The 20,658-nt window shown below is 44.4% G+C and overlaps 1 protein-coding gene across 1 annotated transcript in view; it reads right to left on the bottom strand.

The window, feature by feature from the left end:
- Appl (amyloid-beta-like protein) overlaps positions 1 to 20,658 on the bottom strand; it is a 41,896-nt gene that overhangs the window by 7,130 nt on the left and 14,108 nt on the right. The window contains exons 4-6 of the mRNA XM_050179531.1: positions 13,416 to 13,624; positions 12,779 to 13,042; positions 3,254 to 3,524 (exon numbers count right to left, since the gene is read on the bottom strand). Of these exons, the coding sequence (XP_050035488.1) occupies positions 3,254 to 3,524; positions 12,779 to 13,042; positions 13,416 to 13,624 (744 nt within the window). The remainder of the gene's footprint in view (positions 1 to 3,253; positions 3,525 to 12,778; positions 13,043 to 13,415; positions 13,625 to 20,658) is intronic.

Raw genomic sequence — 20,658 nt, 5'->3', positions numbered from 1 at the left:
CCGTATTTCTTCCACACTGCTGGCCTTTTCCATCAACACAACATTATACAGATGAAGTCCATGTATAACTACAGACTGTGCTATAAATATAAACTCGCCATGATGAAAAATGATGACTCCTTGCTTAGACTTGCTGGGTTAGAGCAGAGCAGAACTGTGTATGATACCCGCACAACAGAACCTTGGAATGTTAAGAAATGCCGCACAAACTATGGCAAACAAATGTTGCAGCATACCTTTCCGACACTTCTGAACCATTTGTACTGCTACGAGAATATTGATTTATCTAATATTTCTCTGAAAGAATTGCCCCAAATGTTTGCGTAGTTTTGTACTGTACAAGTACAATGTACTGCGTACTGAAATTGTATGTCTCATTCTCTGTACCGAACGTACGTGTTTTTTTTGCTTTTTTTGTTTTTCTCCTCAAGTTTTGTCTGTTGTTGTACTCCGCCGCCGTCAATGCTGCACTGTAAGAGGAAGCCAGGACCTCTCAAGCTGTCTATACAGCTTTTTCCCTGGCTGTCCTCGCAACACCAGTTGCGGAAATAAACCTTCAAACCTTCAACCTTCAACCTGCCATGTTTGGGGAAACCAAATCTGGGAGATTTTCTTACCGGAGCGGAGTGTCCCCTGACGATTTATTCAAGTACTACTGACAGACACACATATCTGCCCATAGACAACTTGATTAGATCTTTATTTACAGATCTACAAATGACCAAAGGAACATCAAGGTCTCACTTTTACAAGCATTTTGTAGCTGCTGATTTTGGCTTCAAATATTGAAGGCAAATATTGAAGGTCATTGACGTAAATATACGGCGCCGCAAACAAGCCCAAAAATGGTCGATGCCGTATATTTATGGCGCCGCCTGTACGTTTAAAAAGCGCCCCAATTTCCCAACTTTTTCTTTTCTATCATGTGCTGCCACTATGTGGGAATACAAGGAATTTTTTTCGCGTGCCTCCCTCTCTCGGTTTTCGTTACATGGTTTGTTTTAGAGCTAGTTTGCTCCCGCACATCTATACAGTACCGCTCGCGCATTGGCGCGCTAGCGGGTGGGCGGGCAGCGGTTTGGGTTTTGTTCCGCAGGCCGTTTCGGCTTCTTTCGCTTGCAACACTGATGGCTATCTCGTTACTAATTGCTCAAAGGGCTACCGCTTGTTTCTTGCTCGTTTAGTGCTCATAAGAGTGCGCATAGGAAGGATGCTGCCGTGCATGCGTTTCCATTTTTTTTTTTTTTTTTGACACTCACGAAACCTAATTGCCTCCGGTTGGCGATAAGATGAAGATTAGCGAAAGTTTGTCACACGTTTTGCTTTTTTGATGGGCACACAACTACACAGTTTTCTTGAGTGCGCGCATCTACGCAGTTTGATTACACTATGGACGTAAATATTAGTGCAAGAGCAGGAACAGGTGAGAGTTGCGAAATACTCTCGTGTGCGCATTTTCAAAGCCTTGAACTATGTGTATAACAACGCATCAAATTTTAAATTCTTGTAAGTTTATTTCCTTTTTTATTGTTGTTATTCATGAATGAAGAGTACATATATGCCAACACAAAATATTTTTTTCTCACTTTACAGTCACCCTAGAAAAATTACGGCAAATTTTTTTTGATAAGTCCCTAAGAAGAATTGGAATCTGCAATAAAAACATCGACCCTCAAATGGTTAACGTCCACCCATTACACGGTATATGGGCATTTTTGCATTTCACCTCCATCAATATGCAGCCGCGGCGGATGGAATTTGATCCTCATTAGAGACCACAGTGGGCATTTGAAAATTCTTCAGAATACGTTTGACTGTAACAAATTCCTTTTTTTTAATGTTTTGCAAGCAGCGTGCTTCCCAGAGTCTTATCGTACATGGATAAGCAGAACAATGTTCTTGTCTTTTTGACGATGTTCAATTGCCGCTCATAATCTGCATTGCTCCGTGGTATCAACAAAATACCCAACATCACTTCTGTCAAGTACTACTTTAAAAATACTTGAAGATACTTTTTGTGCTCACGTTCCTTGCTTAACCATGTCTGACAGTAGGCCTATGCAATGCCAAAGTGGCTGACACCAAAGAGAACGATGGAGAGCCTAGTATTGTTAGTTGTGCAATGTGGCATTCGTTCGCTAGCTGTATGAGACTAGGGCCACTAGGGCGTAATGAGCGGCATGGCGGTTAACGAAATAATCCGTCTAGGGTTTCCTTACTACTTTCTTAATAACGCTATGCGCCATGAAGTTCGATTGGACTTTTTTTGCCAATGTGGCCAGGTGAAGCACTCAACACGGATAGAAACGGGGCACAATTGCAATTTCAGGGAGATTTAACTGTCAGCCGTACAACTGGAAGAAATGGTCGATATCCCGGTATCTCCCAGATAATCTGGGATACTTGGAGGTATGCTACTGTATATGAAGAAGACCAATATCCTTGAATTTGAGCAAATACAGTCGAACCTCGACATAACAAACATCAATATAATGTTATCAGAGAAAACAAGCAATTTTTTGCTGACATTAATGCGTAAAGAACACACGCTTAAAAAAGATGGATGGGGCTAAACGTGGCTCGAACTTAGTTATACGAGCAAAAGCTCTGTTAAGCATGGTTAGACGCGGTTCTTCAGTGGTTCTTTCCAGCAAGCTGTATCGGCAGGGTGCTCAAACTCAGCCTGTGGCGAAGAGTTGACGCGCTCACACTGACGCGTGCTTCATCCATGGCGAGACTGAGCGACCAAGTGCTGCTGAAGCAGCTGTTAAGGCGCGTTTATCGACCGACATTATCGGCGCACGGGCGAGCGTCACTCAACGCAGCTCCACTGGAGTGCGTTGGTAGCATCCGGTTACTGTGACTGCACCAGTGCGTCGAACCATTGATCGAACCATAGACACTGTTGTTCTTGTCAATGTGACTTAATGTGTGCATGCGCTCATGCTACGTCAGACTATATTTAGACCTTGAAACCCTCGCCTAGTGACGTGGTACACAGCGGTGAGGCTCGAACGAACGCAGCTGTGATGCCTCTCCGCAGTGGATCCCGTGACGTGACCTTCACACTTGGGCGTCGGCAGCAAGTTGTACCTCAAGGAGTAGAGCTTTTGCTCAAAAAATATTAGACATAACTAAGGTCTTTTCGTATTATATGTGCCTTCCTTATTATGAGCTTTAACTCTGCAGCGTTTGTGCAGTCATGCTGAGTCATGAAGCATGAGCTAGTTCAAAGCCCAGAGCAACATCCTACCGGCTGTGGTCGGTGGCGGCGGTGGTGGAGGTGGCAGCAGGGGTTCGCTGCTGGTGGCCCCCCGGAGGGTGCTCCAAAGCTGACCAAGGCGACCCTTGAGTGACTGGGGAAGCATGTCCAGGCTGTGGTTGGCTAGGCGGTCCAGTGAAGTCAGGTGGGCACGCACTTCCTCGGCATCCCCTCCATGCTGCCGGTACGAGTGCAGTGTGTGACTCCTGTCCTTCTCCAGGGCCCGCAGCAACCGCTCCAGGCAGCGCTCCACGCGCTTGGTCTGAGTGCATGCACCAAGAGGAGCAATAATGACACAGTCCCCTTGCAGTGTCATTGATGACACTGAAGAATCTTATGTTTGCGCATGGTTATCAATAATTTGCAGAGACGTTGAATGGCTACCTATGCGCTAGTGTCAGCGCTACACTTGGTTCCCGTGATATTGACAGAGTGAGGCCAATTACACAATGCTTGCATGAATACAATGCAATGCAGGGATTGTATACGGCACTGATTGCCTAAGCCGTTGGGGAGGATGGCCATTAGCGTAATGAAGCACTGCATGAGGCACCATGTTGCAGAAAAGAGAAAGCATCCCCTAAAGTGACCAAACGAGACCTTAGATCAGGAAGCTGCATTTGTGCATAGTGAACTGTGGTAGCAGGTAATGGGATCTAATGGGATCATTCTGCCAGCTCTGTACCATCGCATAACTGCATTTTGAAGCTCAAAATTAAGGGGAGGGATGTTCACAATATGTATCTGAATAAGGAATTGCATTCTTTCTAAAAAAAAAATGTAGTAGAATGGATGTATGCAAATTCTTTATGCTGCAAGATTGCTCTGTTCTGCATCTGCACAAACTACAGTCTTACAATGATCCTATGGATTTATAATGATTCCAGATACAGTGGATCCTGGATATATCTAACACTGATATATTGAGTTATTGTCTATATCAAACCGTTTTAACATCCGCTTGAAATTGCCATGCAAAGGTATAGCACTCTGCTACACGTATATCGAAATCCCATTCACCACCACATTCCACATATCTAACGGTGTGCCATGCTGCATCACTACAAGTGCACTTCTTCTGATGGCACCACGATCACTTCTTGCGTCATCAGAAACATTAATTCCGAAGAAACAGCATTGTTTTGGCAGATGCTGTCAAAGAAGGCATTGAATCTGAAGGCAGTGCATGCCATGGAGGAAAAATGAGTAAGGTGCGCTCATGTGTCAAAATATGGATGGCTCGTGCAGCAAGGGTCTTATTTATGCTCCATAATGCTTTAATAAGATTCACAGGAACATAGCCAGGAATTGCAGAGAAGCATACAGACAGTGGAAAGAACTAATTGCTGTTCAGTGAAGGATACTGCCTGCAGTCGTTCATTATCGAAAAGAGGATCACCATGCTGCTTCAAAATCGCAAACGGCCTCTTGGTCTGATATGTGCGCTACCCAAGAAAGTGTGGAGAATAGAACATGTTAGTGTGTTCATGTTAGTGTGCACGCGAGCCCATTTTCTTCTTTGTCTGCTTTGCAGGCAATAGTTGTGCTGCTACAGCACTACATGTTTTTCAAGTTTCCTTGATCCCTTTGACAAGCAGCAGAGACTGCTATTCCAAAATCCTGGCAACGGAATAAATTTTTTCTAGTTTTCTTGAATGGCATTTTAGAGTTCTGAGTGCAGCTAGGACAGATCTGACCCCAATTCCCACTTGGATAGATCTTTACATCACAGTTTGGATTGAATAAACCCATGGTATGCCACATCCCCCTTTGCAGAAAGGCCCATCGTGGCCGAAGTACGCAAGACTCATTGCTATCTGAGTGCCTGCCTGTTTGACTCCCTGCCGACGTGTGAAGATCAGCCTTTTAAATAGCGGATTTAATGGACACGTGGTCGAGCACGTTCACACGAGATTCACAACGGTACAAGTGAGCTGATGGTGGCATGGTGCATCTCCATACAGGCTGGTTTGCATCCGCACTGTGCCCATCTTTAACTTATCATGCATAAAAACACACAAGCACTTCGATGCATGCAAGGTACACGGCAGTCTCGTGGCCGGGTGACGTGGCTTTTAGAGTTAGTGTTGCTAACAGTTTGATTATCAAAGACCATACCGTAGCATGAGCAACCTGGAAAAAAAAATCTATATAAAGAAAAGCACACACACAAAATAAGTAAACTTTAGTGATTTCGACATGGCGTTGGAGAAACATATTGGTAAGTAACCATGTTTCACGGTCTCAGGAGATCGTCCAATACGTGTGGTGTTTTTAGATAAGCTTCTGACAGGCATATTTTATATTTTAAATTACTGACATATCAAATTATTTTACAATCTCTTTTGAGTCCGATATATTCGGGATTGACTGCATAACAACTATTCGTTATAACGACCACATGTAGGTTTTTACAAATGTCCACTTATACCAGTCCAAACTGCGGTAACAAGCATTTTTGAAAGCACCATAATATGAAAGCAAGCCCTTCAAATCCAGTCGAAATGAAATGAGGGTGCACACAAGAAAAGAAACATAGGTAAAAAATATGCCTTCCAAAGCACAAAAGTGCGATGGAACTGGGCACGCCTCCCACTCAAGCCCAACCGCAAGAAAGATATCAAGATGAATAAAGTGAGCGCCACTGAAACAAGCTTGCTCTAGAAAGCCATGCAACGGCCACTCAAGCATTGCTATTGTTGCCGTTATGAATGCAGCACAACATGTTAGTGGCACACAAAGGTGCAAAGGGACAGCAGTTACTGCAGCATTGGAGCCTCATGCTGCTGATGCGCAGCTGTAATGGTAGAACCTTGGAAAAATTTTCGCTTGCCACAGTGCAAGTTTCTAGGCGACTAGAACCCCACCTCACTCTCGTATTTACAATCCACTAAATTTCTGGAGATAAAAGGTATCACAAGTTCTCAAAGAAAACAAATGATGGCAGCTGTGCTAGCAATTCCGAAATGCTACAATGCAGGATTTAGTTATTTACAAAGATGTTGGACATAAATGAGGTGGCCCTTTTTAACAAAAATTTGCAGCTAGGTGCGGGAACCGTGCATCTACATCATCTGGCAGAAAATTTAACAAGGGAAGTAAAACTATGTTTCAGGTTTCAATATGTACATGTCATACTTGATATACAGTCAACAATTGATTTTTCGGACGTCTTCACATCACTGCCATGCACTCCATAGAGCCAATGCATAGAAACGTCAAAGATTTCGGAGGCCTACACCCATCGCCGTCTAATTCTCCAGAGTACCATATATACTTGTGTAATGGCCACATCTGTGTAAAAGCCGCAACCAGAACCGGTGCAGGAATTCAGAAGCTTTTCTTTTTAAATCAGTGGCGAGAAAAGGCAGCCGTGCCCAGTTTTCGCCACCTCCAGGTATTAAAAGCACGGCCTCAGAGATTCAGTGGCTGCCTCTGAGATGCTGCCATCGCTGGTCTGTGGGGTGTCACCATTTATTCCAGCCAGCAGGTGATGCGCTACGGGAATAGCCAAGAATAGCCAGAGCCAGTAAAAGTGAGTACTGTAGTTCAATAAAGGAAAGTACCACCTAAACCTTTATAAAAAAAAATTGTGCCTTTTTTACCTGTATAATGGCCGCATGCCCTATATTCACCCAAAATCTTCAAAAAAAAAAAAAAAAAAACCTGCGGCGACTGCACGAGTATACATGGTATTTGCCATGACCGCAGGTCCGAAACGCCATTAGGCGAAGCCACTGCCGCAGCCATTTTGGTTTTCTCGCAGCCTCAAACCAGAGCTGTCGCATGTTGATCTGCCGGCAGCTTTAGCCACCACTGCAGCAACGTTAGGCCTAGGCTCTTGAACGTTCGCTAATAAGCTTCTTGCTGTTGGGTGCCATGTTTCTTTCGTTGAAAAAATTCGCCGCCTTTACCTTTAGTAACTACGCCGACTCCACTTTTGACGTCCCTGCCAATGGCTTCAAAGCACAGCAAAAGTTCAACACTGCATAATGCTAGTTCACAAAAGTGAGCTTCGCCGCAGTACAGCGGTGCTATGCGGTCAACCACATGCAATGTATTGCGGTGAAGCATACTAATGGCACATTCACACTGGGGAATCCAGCGTCCCCAGCGAACGGAATTCTCCTTCCACCGAAATTCGCGTCTTGCACACTGCTTGCCCACCGTGCCGCTGGAACGCTATTCAGAGCCATCTGCCGTGTAGAACGCTCACCTCCAAGCAAGCACGGGATATCCCGGATGTTCCTGCGACACGAAGCTAGAGGGTACTGGAATGGGGAAGTGGGTCCAGCGGACGGTTTGGCAAGCGCAGAGGGCGTTGCAAAAAACGCTGAAATTATGGCCGCGCTGCTGTCGCCTTCTCCTGAAGCTTCACCAGTTTCGGCAGCGCCCATTGGCTGAGGCGAGCTCACGGGCTGAGTGGCTGTCGTCTGCTTGATGCACTATCGTTTTCGTGTCGTTAGCATTGTTTCCATCGCTCTTTCTCCATTTTATTGACTGCAGGCCGGCGGAGAAGGAAATCACTGTTTCCGCCACCGAGTATCAGAACTACATGCAGCAGAGTGAAATGCCTGTCAAAGCTCCATGCAGCTGAGGTAGGGTCTCCGACGGGACTGCGTCCGACCGGCATGCGGAGCTGCTCATCCAGGTGAAGGCGACGGTGGTGCCACAAATCTTTTAATAAAAAAATCCTCAGCGGAGAGTCCGCCGTGGCCCCACTCCCACGTTCTAGTATACCCTATAGAAAACTGCGCAGTTATCTCCGCTCGGGTAGAGTTTGCGTGTTTTTATTTTGGCCTCTTCATCACTGCTTGCAACCACAATAATAAACCTTGAGCAAGAAGAGGCAGCATTGCTAGGCCTGCTGGCAAGCACCTATCTGGCGTTGCGTGATGCGCAGAAGCATTCGTTGAAGAGCCAACGCCAACGGCGTTGGTGGGTTCGTCCTGCTTTGCAAGAGCGCGCGTAGCTTGGTCACATCACCTTGTCAGGTCGCTTAGTCCTTGTGCTTTGCATGGTACTTGTCGAAAAGGACTGGCCGGTTATGCACCAATTCGAAGAGCATTTCCGATGTCGCGGTGCGTTCGAAGACTGCGATATGACAAGTGCGTCAAGCTTGGCTGCCATCTTTCGAATTGCTGAGACGCACTCCGATTTGTTTGCTGTGAGGGAATCCGGCAACACCTGCCGCAAAAATCGGTCCGAGAGCAATTGGCACGGTAGGGGCTATTCCGGCGGATCTTGCCGCCGCCGAACTGGGTTCTGCGCCGCTCCAGATGCCGAATGTCTCAGTGTGAACGCGCCATAAAAGTCGAGCAGGGCCGCTGTCACGAGACACAGTATGTATTCCTTAATTATACATATGTGCACCCACCGTCTTCTGTCACAGTACGAACACTGGCACTTCTAATAGTGTACCGGTATGCCTTCAGAGCTACTTCGGACATGCCTGTGGCAATTTCAACCCTTGGGGTTAGTAAAAGGCATGCATTAATTATATTGTGATAACAATTATATGGACACTCCAAGCAAATTTCCGCTGCCGTAGTCATTGATCTTGGCGTCGCTGTGATTTTCCGCATAATATTCAAGTGAGATAAAATTGCAGCTGCGCACCTTGTGTTGTAGGTGCTAGGAAAGCATGCAAAGGAAGCCGAGAAAGGTGGTGGCTTGACCTCAAACATACAAGCGAGGGGAGAATCTGCGGAATCATTTCGCACGCGCTAGTCCAAGATAGGGGGCAGGTTAGTGTGCTTCTCCTCCTCTACTATGGCTGTGGCAATGTGTGCCCTATCTTGGAGTTAATCTGCGGTAGGTGCAAAGGCTAGGCAGCCAAGGTTGCTGATGGCTTCATGTGCGCTGTGTTCTTACATGCCTAGTTTGCAATGAAGAGAGGCAGCATTTTGCTTGCCGGTGCTAACGCTCTTCATCCCATCAACATCCTGATTGCGAGTGTCCACGGTCATCGAGTAAAATCTGTTCATGTATGCCAGTGTGCGTGTGATACCATGCTTGTTAATTTAGTTACAGCAGTTTACGTGCCTGGTAAACTACTACCCTTAATAATTTGTGTTTGTATTTGTAGTTGTATTGCTGTTGTAGTTAATTTGTATTTGTATAGCTGTCAAATAACTTGCTATTGCAATCAATGCTTCGCCTTTCGAGTGAAACTGCAACGTTCTTGCCGACTTTTATGTGGGTCCTAGAGAGTCTGAAAAATTGGACGCTGACTGTGTACAGCTAACTACGTCATTTGCATGACATAAAGCAATGAGTCAAGTTTTTCTTCGCCGCATATGATTCACAGTGCTGCTGTTTTACTTGCTAGCAGCCCTTATCATCACAATACTATCAAGTTGAAATCTCAAGTGTACCAGTCACAAAAATTCCCTTATAAAGTGACCAAACCACAGTCACAGCTGCCTTATATCAGCACTGGCAAATTTAGGGCAGTGCCAAATGGGAAGAGGCAGCGAAAAGGATAACATCCTTTTTTACAGGAACATATTAAAGAAAATTAAATTGTGGAGTTTAACATCTCGAAAGTGCAAAGTGGGTTATGAAGGACGACAGAGTAAAGGGCTCCAGTTTAATTATGACCACCTGGTGTCCTTTAATGTGCACCCAAAGTACTGTACATGAGCGTTCTTGCGTTCTGCCTCCAGCAGAACGTGGCTGCTGCAGGTGGCATTGAACCCACGACCTTGTGCTTAACAGCACGTCTGAGCCACTGCAGAGGGTTAAGAACACATTACTAGTGGCGGAAGACGTCAGTAAATGTGTGATAACCAAGTGGATATTTATGATTTGCTATGGACCTATAATGTTAACCATTTTAGAGAACCTGTTGCAATTGTAAAATCGAAGCAACTCTTGATTTATTTTGCCCACCTGGGGTTCTAGCCAATGCACGGTACACAGGCATTCGAAATGTGCCCGCTGCAGCTGGGATTTGAACCCACGAGCTCTTGCTTAGCAGCACAAAGCCAAAGCCACAAAGCAACCATGGCGGACTATCTTAAAACTGGTACTAGTCTCATGGTTCCTACTAAGCCTACACAGTGTTGCGCTTTACCATCTTTAATTCCACAAGTGCAATGTGTGCCTTAATGTATGTAATTATTTAAGCCTTAACTGAGCTAATCAGATATATATTTACTGGTAGCCAACCCAGCCCTACTAGTAACCCATCATACAGTAGCCGACCGATTTTCCGGACCTCGCGGAGACCGAAACATAGTAAAAAAAATTGAACAGTCCGAAAAACTCTGTTTACACCCCCCCCCCCCCCCCCCCCGAATTATTAGGCTTTGAGCAGCTTAACCCTTCCAGGGTCGATTTTTTTTATTGGAGATTCCAATTCTTCTGAGGGACCTATTTCAATGCCGTAATTTTTCTAGAGTGACTGTAAAGTGAGAAAAAATATTTTGCATTGGTATATATGTACTCTTTATTCATGAATAACAACAATAAAAAAAAAAGAAAATAAACTTATAAGAATTAAAAATTTGATGCATTGTTATAATTCAAGGCTTAGAATATGTGCACACGAGAATATTTTGCAAGTCTCAAATGTTCCTGCTCTTACACTAATATTTACGTCCATAGGCTAATCGAACTGCATAGGTCAGCACACCCAAGAAAACTATGTGGTTGTGTGCCCGTCAAAAAAGCAGAACGTGCGACAAACATCTGCTTCATCTTATCGCCAATCAGAGGCAATTAGATATCACAAGTCCCCCCAAAAAAAGAAAAGGAAACGCATGCACAGCAGCATCCTTCCTATGCTCACCCCTGTGAGCACTAAACAAGCGAGAGACAGGCGGCCGCCCTTTAAGCAATTAGTAACGAGACAGCCATCAGTTTTGCGAGTGCAAGAAGCCGAAACCACACGCAGAACAAAACCCAAACCGCTGCCTGCCCGTGCGTGCGCGAGCGGTAGTATAAAAACACGCCGGAGCAATCTAACTCTAAAACAAACCATGCAACGAAAACCAAGAGAGGGAGGCACGAGAAAAAAATTCCCTGTATTCCCACATAGTGGCAGCACATGCCAGGAAAGAAAAAAATTTGGAAATTGGCAAGCTTTTTAAACGTACAGGCGGCACCATAAATATACGGCATCGACCATTTTGGACTTGTTCACGGCGCCATATATTTACGTCATTGACCCTGAAAGGGTTAAGAAAATTCCTAATAATGCCCCGCCATCACTTGGAGACAATCAGATTTGTTTGGATTTGCACAAGAGTGAAGTCTTCGTATGCAGTCGACAAGAGCGTCACTGCGTTGGTGATATCCCTTGGCAGAGATCGCCATGAAGATCAAAGAAACAAGCGAGGTTTCTTCGCACCACTTGGCTCTCGTGAAGGCACAGGAGGTGGTGCAGATTCCACAAACGTGAAGCCACACAAACACACACAAAGATGCAACAGCGTCTGACACATGAAGAAACAATCTTCATAAAATGTATGCATTCACGCATATTACTTCTAGTGAAGCTTATTCACCTACAATGCATGACCAAGCGAAGAAAAGCAAGAACAGATGACAAACTGCTTCAAAGCAAGCGTGAATCTTGACGTCTGTCCTTCAACTTTAGTGGCCCGCTGATACTTTTTATGTATCACATAATTGTACATGCAATAAGAAGTTCTCATAGTTGAACAAAACATGTTTTTGTGTAATAATAAAGCTAAAACAGCTTTTTACATGCTGTTTTAGTAGAAAATTAACCATTGTGACAGACGGAGTAGTGCTTGCCTGGCTCTCCAAGAACGATGCCAATCCGAAGTCACAATATACTGGCATTCCCATGCATACCATAGCGCAGCAGTGCCAGATTTCCCTCTAGGTAATATAGCGAGAAACTCTATGGGTAGCACGGCTCAAAACGAGCAATTTAATCTGGAAAATTGAACTGTGGCACCTAAATATGTCCGAAAAATTGGTCGCAAAAATGCATTAGCTCTGTGGGAACCCTGACGATGCATTTATGATTGGATTGGACAAACTTTAATAAAGGCCCTGCAGGGCGCACATCAACGCGCAGTGGGCGAATCCCATGCAGGGAACGACAGGGAGTACTTGGCGGCCGCTGTGCGAGCCTGCTGGACAGCCCATTGCTGGTCTTGTAGGAGCGGGCTTCGTAGGCTCTTCTCCCACTTGTCCGAGGTAAAGCAGGGCGGAGAGTTTCTACACTCCCAGAGCACGTGTGCGAGTGTCGCCGTGACCCCGCATGAGGGGCACGGATCGTCTGGGTAGATGTCCGGGTAGATGATGTGTAACGTGGCGGGGTAAGTCCGGAATATCTAACAAGTCTGAATTTTTGGAGTCCAAAAAGTCCGTTGGCTACTGTATATTTACTGACAGCTGGCACTCCCTCTTTTCCAAAAAGAAAAAGAAGAAAGGGGGACATTGTCTTTACAGCACTGTCTTTAAATGAAGGCCCAGCACATTTGAAGCGGGCAGTGTGATCAAGCATATTGGACTGCACCAGCAGTGCTGACTCACCTTTGGTGGTTTCTCCTGCAGTGCGTGGTGGTAGCAATCAAGGGCCGCCTTCTTGCGCCGGTTAAGAGTAGTGAGTACACGCTGCCTGTGCATCGCTGCTAGGCGGTGCCGCTCAGCCGACCCCTCGGCTTCCAGCGCCTGCACAGTCTTCTGGAATCGTGCGCTCATCTTACGCCGAAACTCCTCTGCGCCCTTTGGGTCCCGCGCCTTCATTGCCTGGTAGTGCTGTTCCAACTCACTCCACTCACGCATCACCCGTGTCACCTGCATCACATTGTAGAGTTAAGTTTCAAGTTACGGGGCTTTTCATCCCACTGCTGTACAACAAAGCACTGCATGTGGAGTCAATGAAGGCCCAATATTTCGCGACAGTGGGTGCAATTCAAGTGCTACTCAGGAGACTTGGAAGTGTTTGTAACATATTGCCTGTCCTAAAAAAGTTAACAATGTTTAGTAAAAGATCCCGATCTCCAGTGCCTTCTCTTGCTGCAGCTCTTCACGAGCAAAACTTATCACTCTGGCTCACATCCCTTTATTTAGCAACAAAACACGCTCACTGCTAGCATCTGATATTGCTCGAGAGCCTAGCTGACAAGGCACACAGAGGGCCAAACTGTGTCAATGCTGGGCCGCTGACCTGTGCCCGGTGGCTCTCCTGGAGGCTGTGCTGTGCTGCACGGAACGCTGCATGCTCGTGTCGGCTGTCGTAACGGCTAAGGTATTGCTCCACTGGTCCCTCAGTGGTTGTTGTGGTCGTAGTGGTTGAAGTGGTCGTGGTTCCATCATCATCGTCATCCTCGTCACTGTAGTCGTCATCGTAGTCATCCTCACTAGAAGTGTCCTTGCCTGCAACACAGTGCAACATACATTGGCATAGCTGCATCGGGTATGGGATGACGCCTTTTTTAAAGATCAATGCAGAATACTACTAAGCTTTCCAACTCAAAATTAGCTTTGAATTCGGTTTCCGTCCATTTCGCCTTGCTTGCTGTTCACCATGTCGGCTTCAACTGTGTGTTCTTAAGGGTAAAACTTTTTGGACATGGCATTCTCGGTTGCTATAAGATACTGTTATGAACATTTGAGCCTAGTCCAGTAGACGTCCGCTAATTTTGCATTTAATTCGATTCCACAGTGAAGGTCTCAGCCGGTGCCCAGGCATTTCTACAGGCCTGGGCACCGGCTGTGGAATACAGTTCATTATTTCGATCATAAAATTGGAATTCGCCGGATAATTCGAACTTGACCAGTCAGCACACACGCACCTGAGCCCTATGGTGACCCCAATAATAACCCCTTTAGTGGAATCTGTCTTGGCGGAGCTTAAGGTATAGTGAATTCATTTAACACACGTCATCTCTTGTTGAAAATGCCTATTTCTGGCTTGCCCTAGGAATATTTTCAAGCAAACGAAAGCTCATAATGTCTGATTACGGTAATTCAATGGCTCTAACATCCGTCTTTCTTTCTTCAAGGAAATAAGGACGAAAATTGGCTGAGAGGTGCAATTGGAAACGAAACCAAACCGCCTTCGCGACATTCATACACTTTGCTGCATAACATGACTGCACTGCGGCGATGCTGACTTTACGAAATTAACTGCCATTCTAAAAATTTGGATGTACATTCGATTTCTACTTTTAGGAGCCTTAATGTCATTTCTATGTTAGTTTTCTATTTTGAACACACATAAATGGGTCGTGCGTTTGATTTGGGGGTGCTTTAGACTAAGGGAAAATACAGTAAATGAATCTGCAGTGCATTTTGTAATTTTTTCTTCACTTGTTTAATTCAACCCATCGGATAAATGAATCAATTTTGTCTGTCCTGTCAGAGTCAAATGAACAGAAGTCAACTGTACTGTCATTACTTTCAGTAGGAAGAGTACACCTTTGTTCAAAAAACCACATGTTTGCTTAAACTCTTCAGAACGCAGCCACTTTTCATGCCTACTAACATGATAGCCTATGGCCAGATTCATTTCAATGTTACGACTAAGCAGTGTATCTGGCAAAACCAAAAGTAAAGCAATCAGGTTACTGATGGGTGGTAGTGCGATCTGGCGGTGTAAACTGACATCACTAATGATATGCTACTATGGCCTTTGACAATCACTTCGGTGCAGCAACAGAGCTTTTGAGTGAAATGGAAATTACAAAAAAGAACACGAAGGGCATGAACGTGTGGCAGCAACTGCACTTCAGAGCTGATAACTCTGTTCATACTAAGCACATTCAAAAACATTGTTTTAAAATATTTAAGATATCTTGCCATACCTTTAATAAAAGCTGTTGCAGGGACCATTTAAACCTCTGAGGGTCAATGACGTAAATATACGGCACCGCGAACAAGACCAAAATTGTTAATAGCATATATTTATGGCGCCGTCTTTACGTTTAAAACTAGCGCCAATTTCCTAACTTTTTCGTTTCTGGCATGTGCTGCCACTATGTGGGAATACAAGGAATTTTTTTCTCGCGCCTCCCTTTCTCGGTTTTTTGTTGCACGGTTTGTTTTAGAGCTAGTTTGCTCCGGCGCATCTATATACTATCGCTCGCGCATTAGCACACGGGCGGGTGGCGGTTTAAGTTTTGTTTCGCGGGCGGTTTCGGCTTCTTGCGCTCGCAAAACTGATGGCTGTCTCGTTACTAACCGCTCAAAGGGCGAACGCCTGTTTCTCGCTCATTTAGTGCTCACAGGGGTGCACATAGGAAGGATGCCGCTGTGCATGCATTTCCTTTTCTTTTCTTTTATTGGAGACCTGCAAAAACTAATTGCCTCTGGTTGGCGATAAGATGAAGATTAGCGGAAGTTCGTCACATGTTTTGCTGTTTTGACGGGCACACAACTACAGTTTTCTTGAGTGCGCTCACCTACGCAGTTCGACTGCGCTATGGACGTAAATATGTAGGAGCAGGAACATTTGACACTTGCGATATACTCTCGTGTGTGCATTTTCTAAGCCTTATGTCCTTAACAATGCATCAAATATTTAATTCTTACAAGTTTATATCCTTTTTTTATGGTTGTTACTCATTAATAAACAGTACATATGTGCCAATGCAAAATAATTTTTTTTCATTTTACGGTTAACCTAGAAAAATTACAGTAAATTTTTTTCGAAACGGGTCCCTGAGAAGAATTGCAATCTGCAATAAAAAGAAATCAACCCTGGGCAATCGCATATGGCTAAAAATATCGACCCTCAAACGATTAATGGATAAAAGATATCAGTTCTCTATGGATACTGAGTCAGATTATGTCGGCGCGCTCTGCTGGCATCACAGTTGTTTACCAGAAGTGACACGCCAGTTTGCACTTAACTAGTGGCAAACTAACAAGTGTTAGTTGGAAAGCAGAATGGAAAAACCCAGGGCATTGTTCAGAGCTCTGGACAGAATACATGCACTGCCAGTAGTCAGGTTGCTTGACACTTCTGCATTTCGCTACATTGTGAATACAGTCAAACCTCGTTACAACGAAGTCACAGCAGCCACTAAAATCACTCGGTTATATCCGATATTTATTATATAAGTAGACACTAATATTAATGAAAAGACAAAAAAATAATCCAAGCTTGTGTCTACATTAGATAAACACAACCATAACACCATGTGTTGGCATTGCAAGCTACCTAGCAAGAGCAGTATTCAAGGCTGATCACTTTCGGAGATGAAATCACTTTTGCAACATTTCGCGCAACTAGCAACTGACTCATCGGTGCAGACAATGTCCTCCTGGCACTGTGTCAAGCACATTGTCCGACATGACTTGCAAGCTGCCGCACCGCCTTTATCGCTGAGATCGACCACTCAGTGCCTTGTGGCTGATTCCAGAGCTAACAGCTATGATAATTAATGCCGATCCCATGAGAGCCCAGCAAAACTCATGCTTCCCCGACAACAGATCAATTGCACGCAAGCACTGCACCACACAACACGTGAACGCTAGCTTACCTGCAAATTTGGGTGAGCGAATATTTGAAAATTCCGAATACTGTATATTATATTCTTAATAATCGTACACGAGAACTAGGTATTCAAAGATTTTCGAATAGTCGATTAGATATGAATATTCGAAACAAATCGAATATATTGCTGGCTGCGCGGGAGCAAACATGGTTCTCAGCGTTTATCTTTATCTAACCTAAGAAAGTGCGTCTGATATTGTGCTGAATTTTGTGCTAATTTCAAGCTGCTGACAAAATTTCGACTGTAAAACACGCTTAGCCACTGGACGTCTAAGCTTTGCAGGAAAGCCGGCCTCTCAGTAGTAGTAGGGGCCCGGGTTTGCGAGCAGCGAAGGCACACTCTTTTGCCAGTTCCACCACCAAACCTGAGTTTATTGCTTTACAGCAAATACAATGAGTGACGACTGGTACAGGGTCAAATGCCTTCGAGCTTACGGGAAACTGATGCAGTATAATAAGGCGCAGGTTGACGAGAATAGACAACTAGCAGAGATTATTAAATTTTCCAATGCAAACATAAGCCAAATACACAATATTTTGGTATAACTGCTTACTAGTTTAATATTTTTACCAATGACAATGTAGTTGCAATGTTTGAACATGTTAAAATGAACCAAGTTGCTAATAAATGCATGTGCATATTATTATTCGATATTCGACGCTAAATATTCATATTCCATTCGTATTAGAAAATTTTAATATTTGCACACCCCGACTGCAAATGTTAATTTATTAAAATGGAGAAAAGAGGCATAATTGCAGTTGCTGAATATTGAAGGCGTATCGTGGTAATGAGCATCATATGCTGGGGCTACGGTTTGCTAGACGTGTTCAATCGTAAGCGACGACAAAGCTACCACTACAAGCACCACTTCCCGTGATTCGCGCAATAAAATGCGGCGCGCTTTGGTCAGTGATAGGATCACTTTCTGAGATTTCGCTTGACTTCCATGACTCGGCAGTGCCTCTCCAGAATGGCTCTCTCTCTCTCGAAACATGTCTTGAACTGTGAGCGAGCAAATATTCGCTTTGCTATATTATATTGCTTTGGATCTCATACTTTCGGTTTCATGATCGCCGTAGGTTGGCCCAATAAAATAAAGCTTGGCCATCCAAATTCGTTATATCCATTAATCACTACAGCAAAATCTCAATATAACAAATCCCTCGGGACTGCCAAAAATTGTTCGTTATCTTGAAATATTGTTGTAATGAAAAACTTGCGATTATAAGCCAGTGGTCAAACCTAGGAATGAAAATGACATACCTTGGCAGTAGACCCGTGTGCAGACAAGCATACTCTCAAATAAAAAAGTTTCACTCCCTTCAAGGCTGCTTTATTTGAAGAAATCAGTGATTTTCTTCTGGCGCGTGCAGCATGCACGACCGATTAGGAATGCGTCTACATCTTCCACTTTGCACAATACCTCATCGGTTACATCATTGCATCGAGCGATGAAAGTGCGGACTTTGTTCATGTGCACTAAAACATGAATGTTCGACACGATTTCATCTTTTGTGTTCGGTGACCTACAGTCATCTTTCTTCGGGTCGTCATCATCACTGGAGACGTCGTGAATGCAGTTAACAATCTCTTCGGTTGTCAGGTTCACTGCCGTTAGTGCTGCGCTGTCGCTCTCCATTTAGTCGTCGAAGGAAGAGACGGTGGGCAGCAGTTCCGCAACCACGGTCCACAGGTCTCCTGGGCTGTTGTCGATCGCCTCCAGGTCATCTTCAAGCTGCACAGGTGCTCTAACAAGCTCTGCTTTTCGCCAGCAGTTGCTAATGGTGGACGCCTTCAAGTTCCACCAAGCTCCTGTGAGCATTTCCGCTGCCTGACGAATATTTATTGCATTTGGCTGCTTTAGACAAAGGTTGATAGTCAACCGCTGCACAAGGGGCTTAGGAAATTCTGCTTTCATACTCTTTACAATGCCTTAGTCTAGGTGCTACAGCAAGGACGTGTTGTTTGGCGGCAGAAACTCCAAGCAAACGTATGTCAAGCGAACATTCACAATGTGAGCAGAGCAGTTGTCCACAACCAGTAGAATTCTTCAGTCATCCCTCCTCATTTGGTCGTCGAGCTTTATGAGCCACTCGGAAAAGAGTTCTCTGGTTATCCAGGCTCGTTTGTTGGCGTAGTAGTCATACGGTAACGACATGACGTTTTTCATGCAGCTAGGCTTCGCGTACTTGCCAACAATGAGCAGTTTAATTTTCTTCGTGCTTGTTGCATTGCAGCAGAGCAGGACTGTCACGCGAAGATGCGACCTTTTTCCTCCTTTACACTGCTGCACTTTGAACTGCATCGTCCGGTCTGGCAGGAGCTGATAAAACCATGTGGTCTCATCCGCATTGAAAATATTGTTCTCAGAGTACGATCATTGCGCCAGGAATCCGCACCTTCTCTGTCAGGAGCCTTTCCCTCGCCTGAGACTAGCTGCCAAGTTATTCCGTTCCTTTGGTGGAAACGAAAAAGCCAACCCGCACTGGCATTGAACCCAGTTATTTCAAGTGCATCGGCAAATTCGCTGGCTTTTTCTTGGAGCATTGGGCCAGACATAGGAACGTTTTGCAGTCTGGCATCTTTGAACCACGTGAGAACAGCTTGGTCCACATTTTTAATGTTTCCCAGTCGCAGCCACTTCCTCGTACGAGCGAGTTGCAATTCCCGGTGAAGCTTCAATCTTGTCTTGGTATTTCAAAATGGTCGTGACTGTCGGTGGGGCAATGCGACGCTGTCTGCACACATCGATTTGCTTTTTCCCTGCGTTGATTTCCTGCAATATGTCCAATTTGTCCTGCAGCGAAAACTGCTTTTGCTTCTTGGCGAAAGTAGTTGCTTTCGCAGTAGCTTGGTTTTGACTTCATTGTTGGATCTTGCGCGAACATCACCAAACCTTTTTCTTGAAGTTCTTGGTGAAGTTTGTGGTGAAGCAGTTGGGACTCAACATGATGATGATGATAGCTATTGCACTCATGGTTTCTGTTTCATGCGAGAGTTGTGGTGCTGTTACTTTTAGCTGAATTCGTAATACTGATGTTCCTCGGTTATAAAGGGGAAAATAAACTATGTGTGTTATTCTGAAATATGCACTGTATAGAAATTTGTAGTTCTGAAATATTTTTACATTGAAAATATAGGCAATCTGGCGGGGATCTTTAAAGTATTCATAAATTTGAGAAATTCGTTAATGTGGGGTTCGTAGTAATGAGATTTGACTGTATATTATATTGGGAGTCAACTAGGTGTATCACGCTGTACAATGGAGAACAGAAAACCAAATTAAAAAGCAAACATAAATTTAAGCGCTTTAAGTGAACTTAAGTGTAAGAGTGGGCAAAAATAGCAACAACCTTTCTTGGCTGCTGGCCAAACAAAATGCAATAAAACTCATTCTACATCTGAATTTTATTTACTTTTCTTTTAAATGTTCTTTTTTACAGCTTCAAGATTCCCTTAAGGAAAACATTTTTTTTCCCCAGTTCGTTGTTTGTAAATACAGAATTTTGCACTTCAGTGAACACTTCCAAGACAAGGTTATAAAACTCTTGCAACACAAAAGTTTAAAGACCACGGCAGCAGCAATGCAATGTAGAATTGTGATAGTGCATTTAACCTCTAGAACATGAACGTGCCAGTTGAACCTCTTGATTTCAGTGTGCATGCCAGGGCTGTGAAAAATACCCTTTTTTTTCTTTTCACTTTATGTGGCATCTGTAGTCTCCAAGCTATTTGCCTCAAGTGTGCACAAATGGCCAAGAAAATGGACAGAGGAACAGTAGAAGCTGTAGCTCAATTACAGCAAGCTACAGTCTTTGTCACATACAGGTTGCAGGTTTGCCTCGCACCAGTAGCAAACGTTTCCTTTTGTGCCCCTTTCATTTTTTGTTATACTTAATAAGAGAA

Source organism: Dermacentor andersoni, chromosome 5 (genome assembly GCF_023375885.2).
Source record: "Dermacentor andersoni chromosome 5, qqDerAnde1_hic_scaffold, whole genome shotgun sequence".
Lineage (NCBI taxonomy): Eukaryota > Metazoa > Arthropoda > Arachnida > Ixodida > Ixodidae > Dermacentor > Dermacentor andersoni.
Note: the sequence above shows the minus strand (reverse complement) of the source record. Positions and strands in the feature narration are given on the sequence as shown.